At 49.3% G+C, this 18,725-nt stretch overlaps 1 protein-coding gene across 1 annotated transcript; it reads left to right on the top strand.

Annotated features, from left to right (window-relative positions):
* The first annotated feature begins 510 nt into the window (after nt 1–510).
* MSRB2 (methionine sulfoxide reductase B2) lies at nt 511–17,228 on the top strand. Its single transcript, XM_055147036.1, has 5 exons — nt 511–676; nt 4,383–4,483; nt 9,444–9,520; nt 14,423–14,570; nt 16,098–17,228. Exons 1-5 carry the CDS (start codon nt 559–561, stop codon nt 16,212–16,214), a joined length of 561 nt encoding a protein of 186 aa, XP_055003011.1. The 5' UTR covers nt 511–558; the 3' UTR covers nt 16,215–17,228.
* The last annotated feature ends 1,497 nt before the right edge of the window (nt 17,229–18,725 follow it).

Raw genomic sequence — 18,725 nt, 5'->3', positions numbered from 1 at the left:
ACAGAAGTAGAGGCAGGCTGGGACTGGGGTGGGGGTGGGAGGTGACAGGAGGGAAACTGGGAACACTGGTGGTGAGAAATGTACACTGGTGAAGGAATGGATGACGGAACATGGTATGACTGAAATCCAATCATGAGCAGCTTTGTAACTGTGTATCACAGTGATTCAAGAGAGAGAACGTGAGACTTCAACCAGAATGGAAAAAGCAGAGACATACACAAGCAAGTGGGATACATGTTTCAGGGAGGGCATGGGCTTGAAGGGCAAGCCAAAATATATATTCTGTGCGGAAGGTGGGGACCGCACAGGAGACGCAAAAGAGAGATAAAGAAGAGGACAAAAGAGTGCTCTGGCCATGTGAGTGCGGCCGGGGCCTGAAGTGGGGCGGGGCCTGAGCGGGACCTGGGCGGGGCGGAGTTGAGCAGGGCGAGCGGAGCCTGGGATGGGGCGGGGCCTAGGGCGGGGCGGAGCTTGAGTGGGGCCGGGCGGAGCCTGGGATGGGGCGGGGCCTGAGGCGGGGCTTCCCGGCGCAGCCCCGTTGGGGCCGGACGCGGCGTCATGGCGCGTGTCCTCCGCGCCCTCTGGGCCCTGCCCTTGCGAGCTGCGCCCCCGCGATCCGTTTGGGGCCGAGCTGCAGGCTGCGGCCTGAGCTCGAGAGCCAGGCCCGGGGACGCAGGTAGGAGGACCGGCGTGCCCGCCGTCAGCTTCGCCTTCGGGGCTGGCTTCCCCCGCGGGCCGTGGGCGCCCGGGCGCTGGGCCGGGGCCGGCGCTCCTCGGCCCCCGGGATGTGTGCGGAGCGCCCCTGCCCCGCTCGCTGCGGGCGAGGACCGGAAGGGCTGCCCACTCGCTGCCCACGGAGCAGCCGCCGTGCCCGCTCTCCCCCCCCCCCCAAAGGTGGGGCCCCGCTGCCCCCGGGCGTGGCCGCGACTGCCCCCTGCCCCGAGTCGCGATGCTCTCTCCGCGTCCGAGCGGCGGGCGCGGGTCCCCGTGTGGTTTCCCGGGAGACGTGGGCGCCGATGCCCCCTGCGCCCGACGACTCGGCGTCGGCTGGTGTCGGACGGACGGTCCGGCGCCGGGACACGAGCCGGGGAGAGCGCTGGGCGAGCGCCTTCTGCAGCGTGCCCTGGGCACCCCGCCTCCACCTCCGAACCGAGACCCCCGTCTCCAGTGGTCCCGGGTCGGCTAGTGCCCTTTGGGGATCTTCTTCCCAGCCTGAACCAAATTCTGCTTTTTTAGTTTTTGAGAGCTGCCCGGGAACGCACGCACAGCCTCCTGGAACTCTCTATGCCGAAGTTGTCAAACTGTGACGTCACTTGAATAGAACCGCTGGGTTCGTGGAACGGGATCTGACCCACGAGACTTCCTGTGGCCTGCAGAATCTGGGGGCTCCGTTTAGCCTACCTGATACTGCCTGATGAGCCGGAGCCCCCGTTCCCTTCCCATAGTGATCTCACTGGGACCTTCCTCTTTGCCTTTGCACCTGTGGGACTGAGGTTGTCACGTTAAAAGGTGGCCAGACACCAATACGTTAAACAGAAACTGTGTGACAAATGTCCAGGACACCCGGACCTGGGGGTGGGGAGGGTGGGGGAAAGACACAATTATATCTGCATGGACAATTTTGATTCTACTTGCTGAAGAGCAGAAACTGGCTATCACCCAAATTCTGCATCAGTTAAAACATGCTGAGTAGGGCTGGAGAGAGCTTCCCAGGCCGCAGAACACCTTGCCTACAGGAGGCTTAATCCCTGGTGCCCATAGGATCCCCCAAGCACTCTGCAAGCAACCTGTGAGCACAGAGCCGGGAGCACCTTCCAGCACTGCAGGGTATGAAGTCCAAACCTAAGAAAAAGAGAAATGCTTGGGTAAACCATGTCAGTTCAATAAATTAGTGACCCACTGAAAGTAATGATTTTGCAGTGAAGATCTCTGTCCACAAGCCCCTCATACTGGCTCTGTGTATTTGAAGCTGCATGTATCTTGAACTTGATAACAAGTTAAGTTGTTTTAAAATTTTAAGTTTGGTCTGGAGCAATAGCACAACGGGAGGGTGTTTGCCTTGCTTGGGGCCCACCCATTTCGATTCCAGCATCCCATCTCCCATATAGGAGACTTCCCCCAAGCACCACAAGAAGTAATTCCTGGGGCCGGAGCGATAGCACAGTGGGTAGGGCGTTTGCCTTGCACACAGCCGACCTGGGTTCGATCCCCGGCATCCCTATGGTCCCCCAAGCACCGCCAGGAGTAATTCCTGAGTGCAAAGCCAGGAGTAACTCCTGAGCATCGTTGGGTGTGACCCAAAAAGCAAAAAAAAAAAAAAAAAAAGTAATTCCTGAGCATCAGTGGGTGTGACCCTAAAAAAATAAATAAAAATTTAAATGCTTAAGTTTCAACAACTTAAACCTATTGTTTAAACCAATGCAAAGGATAATATATAGGCAAAATAAATGAAAAAATGCTGTATCATTTCATTGGCATTTTGTAAGTATACAACACATTGTAGTTATGATTACAAAAATTAATGGAAGGACAAAAGGGTAGCCCATGTATGTTTTGTATTGGGGAAAAGCTGAGCGAGAAAATAAATGTTCAAAGTGATAGAGGAAGGCACTGAGATTTCAGGTTGTTCAGAAGCAAGGCCCCTGTGGTTTTGTCGCCCCCCCCCCCCCCCCGCTGACAAAAGAGCTAATTGTGAGAGGAAAGTAAGCATCCTGGGGGGAGCAACCCCTTGTTTTAGGAAAGGATTCTTTCTAAATCTACTCTGGTTGGAAACCTTTTGGAGCATAAGGTTAAAAATCTTTCCTGCTGGCTTGGAAAAGAAAAACAAATGGAGGTTTGCAGATGAAAATGGGCTGTGAATTCTTTGTTAATTTTCTTTTTTTTTCTTTTTGGGTCACACCTGAGGAGGCACAGGGGTTACTCCTGGCTTTGCACTCAGGAATTACTCCTGGCCATATGGAATGCTGGGAATCGAAGCAGGGTTGGCTGCATGCAAGGCAAATACCCTACCGGCTGTGCTACCACTCCAGCCCCTCTTTGTTAATTTTCTAATAGGTTCCCTTTGTTTCAACAAGTATCTTTGGAAATGAGGCTGGCTTGCATATATATCTTATAGCCACAAAGGAAGCAAAACCCAAAGGAGTTAGCCAATGGGTACGACTAAAAGTGGGTTTCTTTGAATATGAGAAAATGGGGCCCCACCCCATGGAACTATGGCCAGCAGGAAAGGCATCTTGTGCAAATCAAAAAATACACACAGAGGAACCCTAGAGAATCCAGATTTGTAAGATAGAACTAGAGAGTGCAACAGTAGAAGCCATTTAACTACTTAAGAAAAGGACAGCCCTAACTATATTTAATGGGGGGAAACAATCCTGAATAAAATGTAAACACCTACAAGCCATTGACACAAAAGAATATAGAAAACACTGATTGTGCATCACACGTGATGAAGATATTAGTCTTTTCTTGAAAGATTATTTAGGATTTTTTTTAGTAACCAAAACTGAATTTCAACTGTGATTTCTGGCGTATTTGATAGAGGAGTGGTGACATCACAAGTGTTTTGAAGTTCATCTTCAATGCCATGGTGAGAGGACTAAGTCCTCAAAGTTCTCATTGATGAACTGAAGAATTATGTAGATTAGATGGTATTTTTGTATTCTCAGTGTTGGATGATTAAAACATTTATTAAGTACTTTGGACTTCATACCTACCCCCTTTGGTTGACTGAGTATTTACCTAGTGACTTAGCTTTTGTTCATTGGAAATAAAAGTACAAAGGAAGAAGCAAAAAAGGGAAAATAAAATGGAGCCCCAACCATGCAGAATGGATTGCAGTCTGTCTCAGTTTCCCCTTCAGGGCCATCAGCTACAGGAGCTGCTTCTTTTTTCTGCAGAGGAAGAATTTTTAATAAAGACCTCCCTTGACAAATGTAATCAGAGAATTCTTTATAAAGCAGCAAGGGAGAGGAGTTTAATAACCCACTTGCTCCACGTTCTTTTCTCTCCAATCACTCAACTACTCCCAGCTGTATCCTGACAGGAAATATTCCTTTGAAAGTCGAAATGGAAGAGAGGATCAATTTCTCCCCTTAGGTACCTGAGGAGAATCTATTCCGCATTCATATTTCATTTCCCTCTTTAGCTCCCATGCCCCAAAGGGACAGCAAGGCTCTCTCCTTATTACTCATTTGGTATTAAACTAATGAGTCAATTAAAGCATTTTTTGTACTGGAGCTTTCTGGTCTTCGTAAAGAAGGTGGGCAGAGACAGCAGGGAAGTTCTCTCAGCTTCTTTAAGGTTTACTGCACTTCAGATAACAAGGCAAAGGAAGGACTAACAACGTGTTTTTCTGCTAACAAACTCCCTTGCTGATCCAGGGTCCCTCACCAAGCCCGAGCGCGCTCTGTCCGAGGATGAATGGCGGAAGAAGCTGACTCCAGAGCAGTTTTACGTCACGAGAGAAAAGGGGACTGAACCGGTGAGCAACGGTGGTCGCTGGTGTTCTGGTGAGGGGGGAGCTTGGCATGGATCTGACCACGAAGCTGTCAGCATCCGCTCTGCAGGCATGGTCTCCCCGCCTGCCCGCTGTCCCATTGGTCTAGCAGTGAGTTCACTCTTCCTCACCTCAGCAGTATGTCCAGACTCCTGAATTACCTTCCAGTCTCCCCTTCTCTCTGCCACTCTCTCCTTAACGCGCTTCTGGTCCCCGCCTCATCAGCCCAACCCACTATGGTGTCCCCAACTGTTCCTCGCCCAGGCCTTGCCCCTCACTTTGCCCTCCTCCACTCTATTGCCAACAGAATTTGACCACATCCAACCCCACACCTGGGTCTCCAGTAGTTTCCCACAGATTAGAAGTCACGGGTAGCACTGTAGCACCATCATCCCATTGTTCATAGATTTGCTCGGGTGGGCACCAGTAACGTCTCCATTGTGAGACTTGTTGTTACTGTTTTTGGCATATCGAATATGCCAAGAGGAGCTTGCCAGGCTCTGCCGTGCGGGCACAATACTCTCGGTAGTTTGCTGGGCTCTCCAAGAGGGGCGGAGGAATCAAACCCAGGTGGGCCACATGCAAGATAAACGCCCTACCCACTGTGCTAGAAGTCAAGGGTAGGGTCTAAAATTACTTGGAAAAGACCGGAGAGCTGGTACAATGGAGAGGGCTCTTGCCTGGCTATGGTTGACGTGGTTGACCCTGGTTCCTTTGGCACTTCCAGGAGTAAGCCCTGAGAACAACCAACTATGGCCCAATCTCCACCCTACAACCCAGTGCTAATGAGGCCTTCCTATCCCCCGGCCCTGACCTCCTGTCCCTTCCCCACACCCACCCATTTTCCATCTTGGTCTCTGCATTTTGATCGCTGGACCCTCTCTCCGGCCCTCGAACGCTCTGGGCTTCCTTCTCCCTTGGGGCCCTGGCATGCTCAGTCTGTCTTTTCTTGCACCCACCCAACCCCATAATTTAGTCGAACCTCCCTTTCAGCTCTCCGCTCAAACCTCTTCCCTCAGGAAAGCCTTGTCTCAGCCCCAGGTTGGGTTCGTCTTGCCCATTACTTTTCCTTCACAGACCTGCCTTCATTGGAGCATGCCTAGCACTTAGCAGGGGCCTTAGGAGAGTTCATCTGGGATGAACTCGGGCAAATGGCGGAAACATTCTTTACACTGCATCAAAGCACCTCAGTTTGGTCATTTCTGAAGAGAACAGATCCCAACGGTTCCCATAAAAATATCATCCCCTCCCGCTCACCCCCGCCGCTGACAGTATCCCCTTCCTTAACAACGTGGCACTGGCTCTTACTTGGGGTTCCTTTAGACCCAAATTCAGCCGGTGGCATGCAGCAGTTGAACTGGGTGATGAGATGAGCAGAACTCAGAGGGGCGCACAACCCCGTGATTTCACTGGGTTGTGGAGTATCTGTGTCCTCAGCAGACAGCAGAATACTCTCCATGCAAGTCTGTCCATGTGCTCATGGCCATCCGGACCTGATCTCACCTCCAGTTTCTCTGATGCTCAAGTCGTTAGGCAGCCAGCACATCCCCATCAGCTTGCATGAAATATTGGCCCTCTAAAGTCTTCCTGGAGGATGGGAGAAGAGCAGAGGGAGAGGTGCGACAGCGTGGGGTGTTCCCTGGGCGTGTTTGGTGCAGCCTTGTTGGGGAAAGGACCCCAGGGGCTGCCCTTGTTGAAAGCAGATCACGGAGTAGTCTGCTCACAGTGGCAAGTGTTTCCAGGATTGTCTGGGCCAGCCCGATGAATGTATGCCGAGTCCCCAAATGAGCCGCCAGATGTTTAGGGGAATAAACCAACGGGATTCTCAAACAGATGGTTGCACAGTCCTCAGTGCATTTGGCCATTTTACAAAATGAGCATCATCCATTATTATAACTCATGTTCAAAATCTCTTTCAGTGGATTCGTGTTCGCATTTAACTTCGGAGAATATTGCATAAATGGGAGCATTAGTTCAGCTTCACAAGACGAAAAGGGGTCAAACATCCTGCATCAAACCATCACTAAATTTCCATCTAGTGGTGCAGAATTAGGGGTCAGTTGCACCTGTTTTTCACTGGGTAGCCGTGATGCGCTGGTATTCTGAGTTTCCAGCCTTGGTGAGCAGTCACGAAAAACTTGCTCCTAGTGGGAGGGAGGCTTTCTGCAGTCATCATTGCCCTGCCCTCCACATATGTTCTCAGCATGCTTCACTCCACGAGGGCGGGTGGCAAGAGGAAGAGGCCCAGAGCACGGAGGCGAGGCCAGAGGCGGCTCGAGGCAGCCTTGTCTTGCTGAGTGTTGAGTCTTGCTACTGGGAGATCAGAGCAAGGGCGCCAGCAGTGGAGAAGTGGGATACAGGGTCTTCTCTGGATGCTACGCCTCTAGCACAGCTTGGCCTCCACCCTGCAGGCTGCCCCCGCTTTGTCCCCTGGCCAGTGGGGGACATGCCTTCTTAGAGTCACTGACCTTGGGGTCATTCCCATCTGTGTCCATTTGCCAGCTCCCCCCTTTCCTTATGGCTAGTTCCCTCAGGAAGCATCTGTTTCCAGCAGGGACGCTCACTGTGTTGACATGCCGGAAGGCCACTGGCCAGCTCTTGATCCGAACAGCTATCTTAGCTGGGGCTACTGTTGCTTTTTCTCCTAGACTGGGGATCTTAAATAACAAACGTTTCCTTCAGAGTCCTGACAGTGGGGTGGTTCATAATCCAGGGGCCAGCAAATCTGAACCCTTGTGAGAATGCTTTTCCTCATTTGCCAATGTCTGGCTTCACGCTCTACTCTTATATGGTAGAAAGAGAGGATTCTCTTTTCTCTTTTCTTTTGAGGGCCATGACCCACTCATGAAGGCTCGCCTAAATAATCTAAGTACCCCTCCACAAGACACCCCCCCACCTCCTGTTACTATAACACTAGGGATTAGGACCTAAACATAAATAGGGGGAAGGATAAACTTTCAATCCAGGGAGCCCTTGAAAGCCCAGGGGTTATTTCAGACCTCTTTCCATCTCTAATCATAGTCAATCATTTTGCTTTTCTCTTCTAAATCATTCTTAGTATGGCCTCTTGCTTATGGTTCTGCCACATACCTGTGTGACTATTTCTTGCCTTATGTCTTACCCAGCTCCATTCCATTCTTTGTGTGGATACTGAGTGACCACACGAGCCTGGTGTACCCCCAGCCAGCAGCTTCCCTGTTCATAGGATAGAAAATGCCCTGTCACCTGCCCCCAGCCTTTCAAGTGTCCTCTTTCCCTGACCTCCACCTTAATCTGTTCTACCTGAAATCTCTGATTCCTTCATCTGATTAACTCCTACTCATCATATATAATGTAGCCTTGTGACTCAGGGGTTTCCTATAGTACACATCAATCAGGCTGTGTATTTAAAACACGTGATCTGAGAGGACTGGAGCAATAGTACAGCAGGTAAGGTACCATGGGGGCCCCTGTGCAGGGCCAGGAGTGATGCTGAATGCAGAGCCAGGAGTAAGCCCTGAGCATCACTGGGTATGACCCAGAAACAAATAAAAATAAGGCAAGTGTTCTCTCAAAGCCCTCGTTTTAGATGTTACTTGGTACAGAAAGGCACGGCGACTCCTCCAGTCTCGGCTCTTACCCCTGGGCGGGCAGAACCCTCTGTCTGCTCCTGTGGGTCTGCCCCACTCACCAGCACATGCTTCCCATCTCGTGGGTTGCTTTTCCACTCTGCAGCCCGGCCTGAGCACTCAGCCTAGCCAAGAGTTCTCGAGGAAGGCTAGATCTTCAGGGAAATCCTGGAAGGAACTCTTGAAAGACCAGTGGAGTTTGGTCCCTAATAAGTGCTAAGACTGGCACTAACTGGGTACTAAATAGTACTACCTAGCTGGGTACTAACAGGTACTAACTGGGGAGGGATGGGGAGACGGGGAAACCAGGGAGGGAAGCGGCAGAGAACCCCATCTCATACTTTGTGTCAGTTAAGGAGTCCTTCTCCTGGAAGGTTCAAAACTTCCTGTCACTCCCTCTCTGCAGTTGACACCAAAACTCCCTGGGTTTATGTGTCAGAGCTGGGGATGAGTTTAGTAGGGAACCGAGAGTCAAGAGCGCAGCTAATTCCCCGAGTCAGCTCAGTGCCTGGGTGAGCTACTCTTCCTTCCCATCAGATGCTTCATGCCTGCCACCACGCTTTTACCGTGGGCCTCCCTACTTAGCTCCTGCCAGAATTTCTCCCTCCAATCTTTGACTGCGGATGCAACAGAAGGAACTGGGCTGAACCAGCCTTTTGTTTTTTAACAGGGAGATTCAAATTTTCAAGATAACACTTAAAAAAGACACTGACTCATCTTGCTCATTGCCTCGTACCTCATTGTGTTTCTCTGGGGAGATGGTTTGAAAGCTAGCACAGTAAATAATAGTCATTTCGCCTCAGTACTATCCTGGCACGGGGACAAACCCAGCTCACAATTTACCATGTATTGCTGTGCAGTGTCTTAAACAGCATAACCTGGATCTCACTAGACTCTCTGCTTTACACATATTTATGTTGTCTAGCTATTAGAGATCTCAAATGGTTTTTGACAGTGGATTAGATTTTTGCTGTGTTAACTCTTTTGAAATATAGATCAAAATCATCAACAATTCAGTAGACCTTTTTCTGACTTTCTCTGGCTTTTTGTTTTTGTTGTTGGGTTTGTTTGTTTTTTGTGTGTGGGGGGCTTTTATGTAAAGACAAAGTCTATTAATGTCATGCTTTGACTACCTGATGGAACAAGGGCTGGGTTGGGAACAAGCCAGTATGTCCAGTCTTACACTGGACATATCATTTCCTCTCTGATGAGACATGTACTTTAGCTAGTACAAAGATTTCTCTATTGGAGGAGGTAATCTAGGATTTAAGTCTGCCACATCCTGTCCTCCTGACATTACAAGGAACCTAAACTTGACGTGTCTGATTCCCTTTCAGCCTTTCAGTGGGAGCTACCTGGATAACAAGGAACCAGGAATGTATCACTGTGTGTGCTGTGATAGCCCACTCTTCAGGTGAGATGAGTGAGGGATACCGAAGGGAACAAACCTGCACATTCATACGCTCTGGCTCCTTGGAGTCAGGATAGGTACAGGCCCATGTGGGTTTCAATTGCTTTTCTGTTCGGCATCATTGCTAGAAGGTTGCCTACTTATTCCAGGAAAGACTTGACTATCTTATTTCTGGAATTTAGAGCAGTGAACATGACTTCCTAGTTTATATTCTTCCTTTCTATATCTTTGAGAAATAGCAAACAAATAAAACTTGGTGGGCACCTTAAGATAAAGCTCTTAGAATTTTTTTCTCCCTGGGAAAGTATTTAAAGAAATTTAAACCGTAATAGTATTTGCTTGGCCATGTGATTAAAACCATCTCTCTCCCAGAGAAAATGGGCTTATAACTTAATTTAGGAAATGTAGAATTTTATGAGGATAGATTCCCCACAATGCTTGACAGTAGTGAATACCATGCCCTCATCTATGTAGCTAGAAGTAAATTTAATTGTCCCTTGATTTCAAAGCCTCTTTTAAGTCAATCAGGATCTGAAATCTTTCAACAAAGCCTTTTTGTTTAGACATGTAGGAAACAGTCTGAAAAAAAAATAATAAGTCAATGTGATGGAGAAGAAAGAAAGTCCTGTTTTTCAGAACTTCAAAGATGTTTGCCTCTCTTTTGCATCAACCCTAAATTGGTTTAGAATACAATATAAATCAAGCCAGCTCTGTGGCTCTTCCTTGAGGGGAGTGCTTAGAGCAAGCAGGGCTTCCCTGGGCTGTCGGCTGCCCACATGGGCTGGATTTGGAAAACCAGATCCGGCCTGCAGAGGTGAGGAATGATTACTATTGATTTTTTCCCTCTTAGTCCAAGAAGGGCAGGGCTTTGCCCAGGCTTACTGGGGAGCTGGATGGCAGGCAGCCCGGCCAGGCCTGGGGAAAACTGGGAGAAATGGCTGCATACTGCTACAGTGACATGTGAGGTGCAGAATCCTGAGCACTAGTTACTGCTTGGCCTGCAGTTCTGCTAATGACGAGGGGCTCGAGAGGACCGGCCTGGGTGTGGTCCAAGGCAAGGCTGTGGATGTTCCTTCCTCTCTTCAGCTTGAAAGACAAAGGATGAGACTCATCCTGAGAAAGACCCTCCAGCACCTAGTTCATTCCTCACCTCATGCTTTCTCAATGGCGCTGTTTGATACTATGAAAACAGTGGTGCCCTTCCTTACTCCACAGTGCCCCATCAGGTAGTCATGGAATGCCAGTGTGGGTGCACGCAGGGATGAGGAGCAAAGACCTTTTCGAGCAGAACTTCCTGCAGTCCTGGGGCGGGGGGGGGGGGGGGGGGCGGGTGGCGGCCTTTAATTGCACGTGGCTATTGGACATGAGAAATGTAGCTAGGAGGTTGATTTTTAAATTGTATTAAGCCTAAACAGCCGCTTGTGGCCCGTGGCCATTGTGTTAGTGCAGTGCTGGACCCGAGTAAGGAAGATGAGGGAGTGAAGCAGCCAGAACTAACAGGAAAGCCGGTCAATTCTCTGAAAGTCCACTTCCCTGTCGCCAGTATACTTAATGATTATTTCCTTTCTCTCATCTAGTCTTAGTAGAAAAGTTATGCTTGGGGGATACTCAAGGCTCAGCGCCCGAGGGTCACTCCCAGCAGTGTGTGAGGGACCAGGGGGTACGGGGAATCAAGCCTGGGCCTCTTGCCTGCAAAACATCTGCTTCAGCCCTTGGAGCTCTCTCTTTCTCTCTCTGGGGGTCCCCAGTGTCTTCCCTTCCCATTTCTTCTGTCTTCTTTTCTTTCCTTTCTGTACCTTTCTTGTCCTTTATTTTTTGATTCTTGTTTATTTCTATTACATTTTGTCTTCCTTTCTTTTCTGTCCTTGTTATTTTGCGTTTTTATTTGTTTTGTTTGAGTTTTGTTTTGCAGTGCCAAGGATAGAACCCAGGTCCCCCACGTGCAAGACCTGCTCTTTATCACTGAGCCGCATCCCCTCTATCACATTTTTCTTGGTGCATCTGCTGCTGAGACAGAGACATGAGAGTCCATCCATGAGAACCCTGCCTGTGCCAGAATGTCCTCAGCTTAGGGATGCATTTGTCTGTAGGAGAGACAGTATCCACGAGTGGTTAAAGCTGCCCGCACAGCATCCTGACTCCATTGCATGTGAGGATGGGCAAGTCTTTTTAATCTCTCTGTGTCTCAGTCCCCTTCTCGCCTTACCTGAGAAGTGACCAAAGGCCTGGTCAGTGTGCTGAGTCCATATTGTTGGGAGGATTAAGTGGGTGATGAGTTCACCCAGGTGAACACGCCAGTGTTGCCTGACAAATGCCAAGGATGTGGTCTGGGTGAGCACTGATATGTCCCCAGTGCTCCATCCTTCAGTGGCTGCCCACATTCTTTATCTTTCGTTTCTTTGTTTGTTTAGGTTTTTATTTATTTATTTTAATTTTTAAATGAATCATCGTGAGATACAATTACAGACTTACAAACTTCCGTGATTATATTTTAGTCATACACTGGTCAAGTACCCATCCCTCCACCAGTGTCCATTCTCCACCACCAGTGTTCCTAGTATCCCTTCCAGCACCCCCGCCCTGTTCCCCTACCCCCTGCCACTGTGGCAGGCACAGTCCCTTTTACTCTTTCTCTCTCCTTTTGAGTGTTATGGTTTGCAATACAGGTAGTAAGTGGCCATCGTGTTTGGTCTATAGTTTACTTTCAGCATGCATCTCCCATCCTGAGCGAGCCCTCCAAGCATCATTCATTTAGCGTTCCCTTCTCCATCTCATCCATGCCCACATTCTTTAATAACGAGGAACTCTTGAGACTAGATTCTAACCAGTGGGATCCCGTCCTCTCTTCCTAAGTGTGCTTCCCATGTGGGAGCATTGTCTCAGGAATGCTGACTTGTTGGCTTCTCATTCTCCCTTTGTCTCTGCCAGTCTCAGCGGAGGGAGTCCAGGGAGGGGAAAAACATTAAAATCCCTTCAAATATTTGTAGAGTGTCCAAAGGAAATGTAAAGTCGATCAACCAAAAGGTAACACTTAGAAAACCAAGAGGTGGTGGGACCTTTTTGGCCAGCAGCACAGACTTTTCCAGTGCAGTGTCCAAATCAGAGACCCGGAGCATGGGGAAACGGCTCACATCCCTGGAACTGCACAATCTCACAGCCTTAACCGTGGGGTCACGTGATGCTGTGCGTGCCAGCCCGCCCCCCCCTTCCTCATCCACTCCACAACTCCTGGTTGTGGGGCTGAGTCCATATTGTTGGGAGGACTAAGCAGGTGATGAGTTCACCCATGTGAACTCACCAGTGTTGCCTGACAAATGCCAAGGATGTGGCCCAGGTCAGCACTGCTGCGTCCCCAGAGCTCTGTCCTTCTGTGGCTGCCCACATTCTTTGTTTTTTTTTATTTGATTAGTGTCACATACACTAATCTGGACATGTTCATGTGATACTGGGGTGGGGAGCGGGGGTGGTTGTGGCACATATTTCTTGATAAATTTTCTCGGAAGGAAGCCGGGAGTCTATTCTTAATTCACTTTTTACATTGCATCCTGACAGTCTGCATACTTACAGTAGTGACATTATTAAGAACCCTGTGTGCATTCCCTCCTCTTGCTTGGCACAAATGCATATTCTTCCAGGAAGCTGGGATTGCCGAACATCAGTAGCTACTAGCTGCTGGCAGTTTGGGTGCTGTGGAATTTCCAGAAATGTAGAAAAGAAACAAAGGAAACCCACACCCTGTACTTAACCAAAGGAACTTCTAGAGCATATGAAAGGGAGAACCTGGGTTTGGAGTTTTTAAAGGGAAGACATTATAGTCTGATCATCATTTACGTATGTGTAATGGGATTTCTGATCAGCCTTAATATTTTGGTTCCACATCCGAATTATATGCCTCTTTGATTATCATCAGATTTTGTCAGCTGAGTCATGGAAGGTTATAATGCCTGAGCACTGAGCCAGCAGTTAAGGCCTGAGTACCACCAGGTGTGACCCAAAACCCAAAAGAAACATTACATTCATAATTCTCCATCAAAGTGATCAAAGTGTGATGGTTACTTTTCATGCATGTTAAAGGTGGTAATACTGTGATCAAGATGTGTGAGCTGTTTTTCCCTGGGCTAGAGACTAGAGTGCAATGTGTATGTGCGTGTGTGTTGTGATAGGCGTTGGACCAGGGCTTCACACATTGGACAGGTGTATTCTAACTGCTGAGTCACACCCTAAGACCTAGACTGAATTTTTTTGATTTGTTTTGGGGGCCAGACCTGGTGGTGTTCAGGGGCTTCTCCCGCACACCTACTAGCTCTTTGAGTTGTCTCCCTGGTCCTGTTTATGTTTTTATATCTCAAGTATATAGCTCATTCTTACACATTCTGAAATATTTTTCAGTATTGAATCGTGTATAAAATGGTATGTCATTTTTTTTCCAGGTCAGAGGGGTGCTTTAGCCACAGCCAGGGGTGATCAGAGGTTACTCATAGCAGTGTGCTCAGGGGCCACCCATGGTGGTGCTCAGGGCCGGGTGAGGCCCAGCTGCAGCTGGCAGTTCCGGGGAAACTAGGGCAAGACCACCGCTGTCTCTTGCACGCAGTCAGACAGGCTCCTAATGAGGTGACCGGAAGTGCCCGTTTCCGACGCCGTCTGGCACCTGTGCCACGTCACATCCAGAGCCCCTCCAGAGACGACTCTTCTTTTCCATCCCCGAGGCCCCCTTTTATTCGCATTTCAAGCACAGGGTTTCTGCAAGGGCTTTTCCCCTGCCATCACAAAGCTCCCAGTGATGTGCTTCCAGCCACCCGGAGTGAGTGGAAGTTCCTCCTCCACGTGAGCCCGCGGTGGCCTGGGCAGTGACGGGGGGTGGGGGCAGGACAGCGGCGCTCAAGTGCTCGGTGACTGTTTCCCCAGCTCGGAGAAGAAGTACTGCTCGGGCTCGGGCTGGCCGTCCTTCACCGAGGCGCACGGCGCCGCCGGCTCTGATGAGACCAACTCGGGGGTCCTGCGGCGGCTGGACACCTCCTTGGGCCTGGCTCGCACCGAGGTGGTCTGCAAGCAGGTGGGTGTTGGTGCGTCGGTGTCGCTTTCCCTGGCGCTGACCCCTGAAGCGCTCCCTTGCCCCTGGCAAAGCTGATGGGACACCCCCACCCAGGTGAACATGTCTCAGTGGGCACCGCAGAGCGGAGAAGGGCCTGTTGGTGGGAGGGGGGCGCCAAAGGGATCTTCCCCTCAGCCAGTGGTCACGGCGGCCCACGTGGCTATGGGCAGGCCTGTCCAGGCAGCACGGCCGTGTGCATTGCCTTGGATGCGCAACTGTTCTAGCTTGGTCCAATGCGGAGGCCAGTAAAGAAACAGCACAGTTTGTCCTCAGTAAGACACAGCAGGAGGCCGGGGTAAATGGCACAGGGGGCCTGAGCGAGGCCTGAGTCCAGCCAGCCAGTGACTGTGAGGGTCCAGCTCAAGCACTGGGCTGTCAGGCCTTTGCTCCCAAACTGAGCATCCCACAGAGTGGACCCAAGGGAGGTTCTGGAGAAAACACACACACACACACACACACACACACACACGCGCGCGCGCGCGCGCGCGTGCGCTGCAGCATTTTTTCTGGTGGTTTGGGTTTGTTGTGGTTGTTTCGGTTTTGTTTTGGAACTACACAAGGAGGTGCTCTGGGCTGACTTCTGGCTCTGCACTCCTGGCAGACTTGGGGGACCCACCACATGGGGTGCCAGGGACGGAACACAGGTCTGCTACATGCAAGGCGAACGCCCTACCCAAGGGACTATTGCTCCAGACCCCACATTATCAAGTACTTATGCGGGATCTGTGTTGAAACTTTGTATGTATTTTTCTAGTTAATCATCTCAATAGCTCCATTAAGTAGGTGTAAAATAATTATACTGCTAGACTTGAGCAAATCCAGGCACGAATCCAGTAAGTTGCTTACAGCTTCATTCATTAAGGAGACCGTTTACGCCTGTAAATGCCCCGTGTTCTCACTCTTTTTTGGTTTTCACTTTTGTCTGGGGCCAATCACTCCAGTGGTGCCCAGAGGATCATGCTTGTGATTGAACTTGGGGTTTCCACACACAAAGCACGTGCTGCCCCCACTGAATGATCTCGCTGACATTTTGGGGGGGGGGGAGAATTAAGGGGAGGGCTCCCAAGCACTGCTCAGCTCACTCCCTGCTATACTTAGCCAACCAGGCTAACATGGTCAGCTAACATGGTCCGGGCTGGAGATAGGGTGCTGCCCCGGCCCAGTGGGGCAGGGGCCCACAAGAGCCACACTTGGCCGTGCTGAAGGGGCTTCCTCGGCTACACCCCGCGTTGCCTGGAGGGCCACATGGCACTAGGATGGACCGGATACTGGGTTCTGCCAGGCAGGTCTCGCATCCCCACCCACCACCACCGAGCTACCTCCTTGGCTGCAGCCCGCTCCTCTCAATTAAAATCAGATGCAGTGGACATTCCCTGTGCACAAATGCAAGCCCTGGAGGGGGGAGAGGGTGCGGGTTTGTCAGCTGGGTTTGGGTTTTGCCTGTGTGCTCATCTCAGCTGGGGAGTGACAGCTTCTCTCCTTTCGCAGTGTGAAGCTCACCTGGGCCACGTGTTCCCCGATGGGCCCGGGCCTACTGGCCAGCGATTCTGTATCAACAGCGTGGCACTGCGCTTCAGACCAGCGCAGAAGCGTGACGCTCCGTGAAGTTCTCCCCTGGCCCTGCCTTCCGCCTTAATTTCCACATCAGTGACTTGTTCGTAATTTCCACGTCAATGACAGTTCACTATTAAAGAAGATTGAGTTTGCAGCCAGCACCCAGGTTCCTGAATTTATTTACCCCAAATCAACTCAGTCCTGCCTCTAGCTCCCTTTGACAGGAATCTCACAGAACGAAGCTGCTTTTTCCATCAGAATTGATTTCTGCAGGCATTGCTGGGAAGCAGAGGGCGTGGGATGTCGGAGCTCGCTAGGCAGCTTATGGGAGCCCGGGGCCCCATACAAATCTCCCTTGTGGGCCAGGGCTAGTGCGAGGAGTTGGCTTCTCTTGCCAGAGGCCGGGTCCCAGTGCCACATGGTCCTCGAATGAGGAATTGGAACTCCAGAAAGTGTGAAACTGCCCAGGACTTCCCACAGGGTGGTTCTTCCTGCAGGTGAGCCAGGGGTCCGTGAACGGAGGAAGAGAAGCCTGGGTTATTTATTCACTTGAAAGGGGGCTCCCAGCAGCAAGGTGGGGTGACGGGTGTGTTATGAGAGACACCAAGAGAGATCAGTGGTTCTTTTCAGAATGTCCCGAACATTCTCTGGCCCTGTCACCTTTGTACCTGCAAACCGGCTCTCACTGGGCGCTGTTAGCTTCCAGTGATAAATGAAAGTGCTTGTAAAATGTAAACCTTAAAAATGTTCAAATAAAATATCAAAATGTTTCAAATAAAACATCAAAATATGTTTCTCCTTTTCCCTAAAACTGTGACTGTGTCCTTTTATTTTAAAAAAGACTTGAAATTTAAAATATAATTAGTTCACATGGTAGCAAGCATTTGGTTGTACCAACATTAACAACAACTTAAGATTTTTGGTTTTTTACAAATTGAGTCTGGAACAATTTGCTACTGGAAGTGTTTAAAATGTTTTCTTTGAGATTTTACAGGTAAAAAGGAAACTTTATTATTCCACTTTTCTCCAATTCTTTTGGTGGTTACCCTGGAAATAAAAACATGCATCTTTTAACTGTAGTCATATAAAATTACTTTTCTACTTCTCTATGAGTTCTAACCTTAGGCACTTTAAATTCAATAAAACCTTCCTGTATTTTGTGTTACTCTTGCCAGCTATTTAATTTTATACACATTTGACACCCTACAAATGATTACTACTGCGTATGTCGACATTCATTTCTGTCTGCCTACCTGTTTGCCTTTTCTGTAACTCTTAAGCATTTCCTGAGATCCCTCTGTCCTAGTGGGGTTATTTTCCTTGTTTCTAAAGAACTTTTTTTTTTTTTTTTTTTGCTTTTTGGATCACACCTGGTGATGCACAGGGGTTACTCCTGGCTCATGCACTCAGGAATTACTCCTGGCAGTGCTCAGGGGACCATATGGGATGCTGGGAATTGAACCCGGCTTGGCTGCATGCAAGGCAAACACCCTACCTGATGTGCTATCACTCCAACCCTGAACTTTTATTTTTTGATTAAAATTATTATCATTTATACAAGATTTGCTTGTTCACCAAAAAGCAACATGTGGATTCAGGATTGGAGATCAGTGTACAATGCCTGCCTCACGTGTTTCAAGCTCTGGGCTTTACCCTGTCACCAAAAAAAAAAAAAAAAAATATATATATATATATATATATATATATATATATATATATATCAGTGTGCGCATGCGCAGGCATGAGAGCATGTGTGTGTATTACATTAGTTCATCACTAAAAGTCTAATTCAGTCCTTCACCATACAAGTGACCCTTCTTACCCAGTTTACCTAACCTTTCCCTCCTCCATTTTAGTAACCACTAATTGGTTGCTAATTGGGGGTCTCCAGGGCCCAATCCAGCAGAGATAGGGTGCTTGGGCTTCCAGGCAACAAACCTGGGGTCTGTGCATGCCAGACGTGCACGCCCACTTGCGCTCTTTCCCTGGCCTGTCTTCTGGTTCTGATGCAAATTTCTTTCATGTGTAGAACTTTGATGTTGTCACATTTGCCAATTTTGTGCCTTTGTTTCACTTGCCCTTGCAGGCAAGCCTCCAAACATCTCTAAGGCTGAAGTCAAAGAGCCGGTCACCTATTTTCTTTCTTTCTTTTTATAAAAGTCTTGTTTCTTACATCCAAGTCTTAAATCCTCTGTGAATTAATGTTTGCATCTGGTGTTTGTGGTCTAATGTCTTTTTTTTTGCATGTCTGTCCAGTTTTCCCAGCACCCACTCAGTTTTCCCCCACCCACTCTGAGCACTCAGACGAGATCTCAGACACAGTGCTTTCCAGGGCTTGAAACTTTCTTCTGGCGGTAAGATAACAAATAGACCAAAGATTTTCGTTGCCATTATTTTAACTCCCTTCTAAACTCTCTTCCCTTCACTTTCGCTGTTGCTGTTGTTGGGGTGCCCAGGGGCCACGCCTGGCCGGAGTCCAGCGCTGGTGCTCACACTTCTTTCGTCATGCACTAGGAGTGGAGGTTCACTGTCGACCACCAGTGCTCACGAGGCCTCACACAC

Source organism: Sorex araneus, chromosome 9 (assembly GCF_027595985.1).
Source record: "Sorex araneus isolate mSorAra2 chromosome 9, mSorAra2.pri, whole genome shotgun sequence".
Taxonomy (NCBI): Eukaryota; Metazoa; Chordata; class Mammalia; order Eulipotyphla; family Soricidae; genus Sorex; species Sorex araneus.
This window is presented reverse-complemented; position numbering and strand designations above follow the sequence as displayed.

What these genes read in the sequence shown, in the direction of transcription:
- MSRB2 (XM_055147036.1), top strand. Translation starts at nt 559, where the DNA reads ATGGCGCGTGTCCTCCGCGCCCTCTGGGCCCTGCCCTTGCGAGCTGCG. An exon ending in AGCCAGGCCCGGGGACGCAG is followed by an intron (nt 677 to 4,382) that starts GTAGGAGGACCG and finishes TTGCTGATCCAG; the next exon opens with GGTCCCTCACCAAGCCCGAG. An exon ending in GAGAAAAGGGGACTGAACCG is followed by an intron (nt 4,484 to 9,443) that starts GTGAGCAACGGT and finishes ATTCCCTTTCAG; the next exon opens with CCTTTCAGTGGGAGCTACCT.